At 38.8% G+C, this 8,574-nt stretch overlaps 1 protein-coding gene across 1 annotated transcript; it reads right to left on the bottom strand.

Moving 5' to 3' along the window:
* Nucleotides 1-2,291: 2,291 nt before the first annotated feature.
* On the bottom strand, nt 2,292-7,881 carry LOC123971844. Its single transcript, XM_046050861.1, has 5 exons — nt 7,615-7,881; nt 4,706-5,706; nt 4,413-4,568; nt 4,090-4,188; nt 2,292-2,756 (listed from the first exon to the last, which is right to left on the bottom strand). The coding sequence occupies exons 1-5, from the start codon at nt 7,781-7,783 to the stop codon at nt 2,457-2,459; spliced, it is 1,725 nt and encodes a 574-aa protein (XP_045906817.1). The 5' UTR covers nt 7,784-7,881; the 3' UTR covers nt 2,292-2,456.
* Nucleotides 7,882-8,574: the final 693 nt, after the last annotated feature.

The raw sequence follows: 8,574 nt of genomic DNA, 5'->3' as shown, positions 1-8,574 counted from the left end.
TTCACAACAACTCTGTGGCTGTTCTTGAATGGCCCAGCCAGAGCCCTGACTTAAACCCAATTGAGCATCTCTGGAGAGACCTGAAAATGGCTGTCCACCAACGTTTACCATCCAACCTGACAGAACTGGAGAGGATCTGCAAGGAGGAATGGCAGAAGATACCCAAATCCAGATGTGAAAAACTTGTTGCATCTTTCCCAAAACGACTCATGGCTGTATTAGATCAAAAGGGTGCATCTACTAAATACTGAGCAAAGGGTCTGAATACTTATGACCATGTGATATTTCAGTTTTTCTTTTTTAATAAATTTGCAAAAATTTCTACATTTCTGTTTTTTTCTGTCAAGATGGGGTGCTGAGTGTACATTACTGAGAAATAAAATGAACTTTTTTGATTTTTGGAAAATGGCTGCAATGAAACAAAGAGTGAAAAATTTAAAGGGGTCTGAATACTTTCCGTACCCACTGTATGTCTGGTGCAAAAACAACACTGCACATCACCCAAGGAACAGCATACCCAAAGTGAAGCATGGTGGTGGCAGCATCATGCTTTGGGGCTCTTTTTCTTCAGCTGGAACCGGGGCCTTAGTCAGGGTGGAGGGAATTATGAACAGTTCCAAATACCAGACAGTTTTGGCACAAAACCTTCATGCGTCGGTTAGAAAGCTGAAGATGAAGAGGTAGTTCACCTTTCAGCACGACAATGACCCAAAGCACACATCCAAAGGCATGGCTTCACCAGAAGAAGATTAATGTTTTGGAGTGGCCCAGCCAGAGCCCAGACCTGGATCCAACTGAACATCTGTGGGGTGATCTGAAGAAGGCTGGGCACAGGCGACGTCCTCGCAATCTGACAGATTTGGAGCACTTTTGCAAAGAAGAGTTTTGACATGATTTATCTTTGTCTCATTATTTTACATCATAAGAACCTGGCATTTTAACAGGGGTGTGTAGACTTTCTATCCACTGTATATGGGCATCCAAATGAATTCAAAACCTTTTGTGAAGTCTTCCTTGACAGAAACAACACGCACGGGACAAGGTTTTCTAATCTGTTCAACCAGAATGCAATAGGCTCAGTGGACAACCTGTCTGTAAGCTGTGAAATGGTATAGACCGGGGACACGGACACAATAACAAATCACAATAAAAATGATATTCTGTCTCAACATTGACATTTTCACAATTTTTCTTAGACTGTTTGAAGTTCAGTACTAATTCCAAACATTCTCATCACATGCTAAACTGTCAGTTTATAAAATGTATAAAAGTCTTTTTCTTCTTTTTCCTCAGAAATATTCATAAAACAATTTAGCTACATGTAAATAAAATACTTAAACCTACAGCAGATGTATGAAAATACAGCATGCTTGAAAACTTATACAGCTTATACAACACTGTGTGTGTGTGTGTGTGTGTGTGTAAACATACACACAGAGGGGGGCCAAATAAAAGGAGAAACCTCAGATGCTTCCATGCACCTGTGCTCACTGAACGGTTTGAAAATCAATATAATGCTACGGCCTTTACAGTCACCTCAATACTAGGGCTGTCACTTTTAATTTAAAATAAATTAAAATAAAGTGGCCTCAGTTAATATTCGAACTGTAATGGCCATTCAAGATTCACAGTGTCTAAGCGCAATACCATTTGAAGTAGTTTGACGCCCTGTGTACCCTTTAGTGTCATTTTTGCCCGTGTGGTGCTCTGCAGTCAAGTTAGCAAGAAGAAATATGAAACATCCAGTTACACTTTAAAATTAAATAGTGGTTAATATTGTAAAATGACACAATTTGATTAGGTTTAGGCACCAAAACTACTTGGCTAGTATTAGGAAAAACATAGTTTGGGTTAAAATAACTGTTACGTGACTTACGTAAGTTAAGTAATGTTATGCAACATGACTAAAAAGAATCACCTGGTCTCCCTGGTGTAAGTCCAGTTTCCGACCCACTCATCCACTCAAACGACAAATAAGGGCTTTCCCCAGTGCACTGAACTATGACGCTAAAGGCTGCTATGTGTGTTTGTGCCAGATGCCAAAAGGTGTGACAACAGCCCTGGGAATAAGAACAGGCTGACCTATCAGTAAGCTAAGCTAGTAATGTTATGTTGTTTACTACAAAAATGGAGGACACTAGCAAGCTATGCCACCCCGAGTTGACAATCACAACACCAAAGCATTTGAGAGGCAGTCAGTGGAAGTATTTGGGGTTCTACAGCAGCAATCTTACGCAACGAAGACAACAAAAACATCAAATTCATTATAAAAAATTTGAAATGACGCGCAATTAGTTAAATGCAAAACAAACTTCATTTTTGGAAAAGGTGACAGCCCAAAGACACTTAATGCTTATTGTTTCTTTCATTAACCAGAAAACATTACAGCTCCTAAATGTAACACACTAACAAAACAGCTTTTTTATGAGTAGAGTCAAACGTCTCGGAGCAATTGTTTAGGTAAGGAGTTTGTTTTTCAGACTGATGTACTTGGATGTTGGTTTTGGCTGCAGCGTATCAAGTCCTACAAACAGTCTTTGAAAGACTTCAAATGTTTTGGCAAGTTTGGGAGGATAATCCAGATTTAGGGCGTAGATCAGGCCGAGGAGAAGGCAGCAGGCTCTGGACATGTTGTCCAGCCCCGTCAGCACCGGAGTTCCATCAATGATGATTCCCACAGCGTCTGGCTTGTTACAGACGTAGATCCTCATGCTCTGCGTTTTAAGGTCCTGGTGCACTTTATCCTCCGCTGTTCTCTGAAACACATGCAAATAGTTGTTTCCACAATTTGATTAAAGTATAAATGGAATTTCAAAAGAATTTATGTTATTGGACTAAAACATTTGAAAGCTTGATCTCAATTTGAATTCAGATCTAATATATTGAGAGTAATAAGCCAAAACGAATCAAACAGTTTCACTATCCCACTACTTGCAGGCTGCACTTTATGAATCCATTAGGCTGGACCATTTAGGGAAAATGTCAAATTGCATTATTGATTAATGTAACGGCTGTGCAACTACAGTGCCTTTAAAAACTGTTGACCTCGTAGGAGTTATGTGCATAATGGTCACGTGAAGTCTGTTTTGACAAGGTCAGCTGACTCTTTTTTAATTCCACTTGGGGACTATAAGACTTACACAAAGCCCACACTTTGTTATCCTTATTTAATTCCATTCCATTTTATTTTAATTGCATAGTTTGACAAAGGCTGGACTTGGTTAATATGCATGTCTAGAAGAAGAACATTTACTTCTTATATCCTTCCTCATTAATGTATCTTCATAAAACACTTAATTGATGGAGCTCCAAAGTGTTCAATACTGAATAAATAAATAATTATGAAATAAATAGTGTGGTCATGAAATAAAATGTCTAAAATGAAATTTAAATTATTTATTGATCAAATATCAATCAATCCAGTAAAATAAATAGATTTTATGAAAATATGACAGTGAGTTGAGTTTGAATAATCTCTTCAACAATTTCACAAATTGCTGGTTCATTTAAATATTATACTCAGTTTGTTCAAATTATATTTTCACAATATTTCCCAGATTTATTCAACATTTTAGAGTTCTCTCAGGACTGTCAAGCCAACAGCAGAGTATGGCAAGCAACCGCAACAACTGCTATATTCATACTTTCTTTACACCTCAGTGCGTGTAAAATAAATAAATTAGTGCTTTGAAAAATTGCACAAGCATAACTAGGGCCGTAACGTTTCAAGGACGGATCGCCATGGGCTGTCCCTGACCCAACATCAGATTTGAAAGCTGTAAGTGTTAGCGTGTTGTATGTTGTTTTACTGTTTATTTTGTTAACTTTGCTTTAGCATATTGTGCAGCTAATGTGTCTAGGCTTTGTGATGCTGGAGTAAAGTTGTAACATAATACTGAGGGACAATGTAGAGACACTGTGTGAACGATAAGCCTCATTTGAAGCTCACTAAATAACAAGCGTAGTGTGTCGGACGCCTGCAGCTGTTGTTGCTACAGGGCAGTTGTTAGCAACAGCCTCTCTCTGGCCAACATGATACTACTACTCAAAACTACAAAACTAAAAATACAGAAATTAGACAATACTTACATAGTAGTCAGAGATGAGCTCTTCCACACTCTCCCCCATGTACTCGATGAGGCACCTCAGAGTCACGTCCCTCTTCTTCACCACTGAGGCTTGTGGGTCCTACAGTTAATCCCGGGATCATTAATAAAAACTTCTCCTCAGGAAACTCCATCCCAATCTAAATCTCCTTGTTTGTGTCACTTTTTAACAAGAGCTTGTTCCACTCTTTCAGCTCATTTTCCCCAAAGACTGTAAAATTCTACATTTCTATTCTACATGCATCATATTTCTCTAGCTGAATTACTTATTTGTCCTTGTTAACTTTTTTACCCCCTTGATCTTACCTTTGTCAGGTCGATCAACACAGTTTTCATGCGCTGTCCAGCAGCTCCTCCCTTTGAGCTGAATAATTCCAGGAACTTTGGCGTGTACCTGTCCAGCTGGGACATAAACGTTGACTCCAGCGGGATAGTGTTGCACCTCCGAAACTCCTCATTTATCTGTACGACAGGACTTTGTCAATGCTTATTAATTATGAAGAAGACTAATCCCATCCTTCTGCAGTAAGAACTAATTGTATGCACAGATTGTAAATTATCTGCATTTCCTTGTTTGACAAGAGGACCAGTGTATTTACCTGTAACGGATCAAAGAGGGCGGGCCATCTCTCTTTGAGTTCTGCCGCCTGCATGGACTGGCCGACCACTTCCCTTCTTCTACAGCTGTATGTTCTGGACATCATGGTATTTATCATTTGGTCATTGTCGTTTGTCTTGCTAGCTGCAATGAGCTCAAGTCTCACATTCTCCAGGCTGTCATCTGTCTCACCGGCCGGGTTTGAGGGCAGGTAGTTCACCTCCGCTTTCCTTGGTTTCTTGACATTTTTGTGAGGTTTTCTGTCACCTTCCTGCTTGTGTTTCAGTGTATTTATCAGCAGTTCGGGTTTTCCGTGTGCTTTAAGTTTGCACCGGTAGTTTGCACATTTGTACTTCAGGCTTTGCTGCCACCCGTAACATCCGTTAAAAGAGCCAGGCTCCCTCAAGCAGGGATGCTTCTCTATGAGTGCCTGTGCAACTGCGGCCCTCTGTGGCTCATTAGCATAAGCCGTGTAGGAAAACATGGCCTCTGCCAGGCGCTCTAAAATGTCTGTTTTGACACTTGGTAATGTCAGTGGGCTTCCATCTTTTAGAAACTTCTCATTGCCTTGCCTCAAAGCCATCTCAGTGTTGTAGGAGAAGGTTGGTATGGGAAAGACAGCAGGCCACAGGCTCTGCCTCTCAGTGTCAGGGGGACTGGGAATCAGATTGTCTTGTGAATCCACAGAGAGCAGATCATCTACCGACGACAGGTCAGATGTGTCAAAATTGCGTTCCTGAGGCACCGTGGTCATTATTATGCTTGGTGGCATGTGCACTACTTTGAGTGTGTCTTTGTCCTTCAGATCACTTGTAGACGTTAGTGTGAAGAAGTCATCAAAGTCGGCATCCTTGTGATGAAGACCTATGTTTGTGGTGATGGAAAAAGCTTGTTGAAACACTTTAATCAAGTCCTCCACAGATGAGGGGAGGCCGTTCTGGAAAGTTATCTTCTTGATGTCGTTACCGATGATGACTCGAAATCTCATAGCTTGTTGCATATCTGCAAGTAAAGGAAAATTTCTTCCTTCAATTAATCTGTTGTGAAAACACCAGCAGTGCACAAGCAGTGAATGACAGCAGTTTACATCGATTTTGCTGGATATTAGACCGGTCGAGACCATAAGTTTAGGAATATCAAACTGCTTTTGCGTTGTCTGATTTATTTGTTAACATCCTAACTGTGATTGGATGTAAAACTTATTGCTTTAAATGCAACCAATAACCCTAATTAAAAATTTGTTGTTCCCATTAACGACTGCCCCCCCTCCCCGCGATGGTAAACATGGAAAAGGAGTGTTGAATAAAGATGCTTACATTGATTTCAGCTCTTAGTATTTGTATGTGGGTGTTTTAATGGGAATGTGAATTTTTCAGATCAATTTGAGAAGTACCTATGATCACGTTTCACATTTTACTGTGTGTCATGTAATGTGGGGAACTGGTCTTGGTCTTGACTACAACACTAGTAATAGGTTACCGATTACAAGTTACCCTATTTAAAATTTATAATTAATAACTTTAATTACTTTATCAAAGTGATGTAACTTATTACATTTAATTAAATTTTGATTACTTTTCTGAATATCTAATGAATGTTTTCAACTCTTAACCATTTTCAGAAGCTGCAAAATCAAACATGCGAACCAAATCAAAAGCATCAGAACAGAAACTTTATGAAACAGCTGTGACATGCAAAACAACAAAATTTATATTATTCAGCATATTGCCGAATTTTACAGAAAAATTTCAAATGTAACCCCCCCAATATCATTAACATTTTCATAAGTAACTTTAATTTAATTACACTCTTTTCCCAGTAACTGTAACTGATTACAATTAAATGTATTATGTAATTCATTTATATGTAACTATTTACTCCCCAACACTGAGGATAATGATGTACAAACTACATTCAAAAGTGTGTGTGTGTGTGTGTGTATATATGTATATATGTATACACACACACACACACACACACACACACACACACACACACACATAATATTTCACTTAACATAAACTTTGTGTTTTTTTTTTTGAAAATTACAAAATTTATATACAAACATGGCTGCATATAATCCAAAAATTACTTAAAGTAAAATACATTAAATTAAAATAAATAAGTGGTAAGAAATTATAATACAAGGGTAGAATTCAGTTTATGTTCAGCTATTTACTTCATTGGGAAAGTGTTTTAGGATATAATTTTTTTTTGTTCTTTAGGCGTTTATTAGAAATTGGAAAGGATTTCATATACAATTTAAATTCAGTTTAAAAATAAATATTAAGTTATGCACTTGTACATAAAAAAAATAAAAACAATTTAGCTAGACATACAATCATATTACATCAGCGTTCATCCTTCTTGCTTCGCAATATCAAACCAAATGTTATGTTGTCTCTGGAGATAGAGGATGGGAATAAAGACATCTTCTGTTCTAAACATCACAGCAAAGTAATGGGATCGCATTTCCTGGTAAGCATGCGGGATCCTCGTGCCACGCCCACGACACATCTGGGAATATCACCAGTTCATTTGACCACCACACTAACAATTCCGGCGCTTGTCTCAAAAATAACGCCAGATTCGGTTTCGGGAAATGATGCATCGGAGCCATAGACTGTATAAAAAAAGATCGGAGCACTTCTTTAAATATGACAATAACACTGCTCACATTTTACACTTTTATTCTGAAGGCCATAAATGCTCAACTTCCGGCCTTGACTTAGTTTGGCGCCATGCAGCAGCTGGAGGCTAAATTGACCTTTTCTCAAACACTGCAGAACCTGTTTTCCGGCTGTTCAGTACTATAGTTTAAAAGGAGTACCTTGTCAAATAATAAAGGGCTGGGATGTGGTTTTACTGAGACCAGCAGAGTCTGAACAATGTTTGAAAACTTAGGCAAACCTGCTTTGTTGATTCTGAACTCCGACCTCTCGTCTTCCAGCAGCTTGCGCTGGCGATTAATGTCTTCTTCATAGTTTGATATAGTTGTTTCCAGCAGCCCGAATATCTCCTCAACAGCCACAGCCAGCCGATGGTTGATAAAAGACTTCAGTGTTTGCAGTGTGGACATTTTGAGAGGGAAAGTAGCATGAGAGAAGCGTGGTGGAGGAGTTGTCCTGCTGCAGACTCTTCTTCTTTTTAATGCCGACTTGCAACCACACGCAGCATCATCGCCACCTACTGTTTAATTCTTGTGCTTAGTCCAGTTTGGTGTGTTGGTTTCAACACCATCTATCCAGAGTTATTTGCAAAAAATTGTTTTTAATGTCCACTTGTTTAATTCCTTCACGTTCCTGCTCTTCCACCTTAACACCTGTCTTTCATTTAAGTATTCTATAGCAGGAGTTTTATTCCCTCTGCCATAGCACTGCTCAACAAAAGTATCTGCTAAGTAACAAGAAAGTTTGATTGGTGCCAATTTGTGTATAAAATGTGCTGATCTATGTTGTTCGGTATGTTCATGCTGTTTAAATGCGAGGCTATTTATGTATAGATGGTGGAAACAAATTGCCTGAAAAGGACAATAAAGAATCAAATGTAAGTATTAAGAGCTTACAAGTAGAACATCTTTTCCATTTAATTGCAGGCCTCATGTGTTACAGTGGGATGTTTTCCAATAGATGCATTTAACTTTGTGTGACCCAGTCTAATTCTGCTAAACAAACACTGTACTCTCCTGTTCTTCCCGGTTTCCTCCTCCACTTTCTGCTGTAATGCTTTCTTTTTGCTATCATTGTGTGGACCAGAGATTAAATCCTACCCATTAATCCCGTTTGTCTCACAAACAGCATTCTACTGCCTCATCCGCTCGACGGGCTCGTTTATGTTTTTATATAAAAGATTATGAATTCCAGCCTTCCT

The sequence above is a fragment of the Micropterus dolomieu genome, linkage group LG06 (assembly GCF_021292245.1).
Source record: "Micropterus dolomieu isolate WLL.071019.BEF.003 ecotype Adirondacks linkage group LG06, ASM2129224v1, whole genome shotgun sequence".
NCBI classification, from domain to species: Eukaryota; Metazoa; Chordata; class Actinopteri; order Centrarchiformes; family Centrarchidae; genus Micropterus; species Micropterus dolomieu.
Note: the sequence above shows the minus strand (reverse complement) of the source record. Positions and strands in the feature narration are given on the sequence as shown.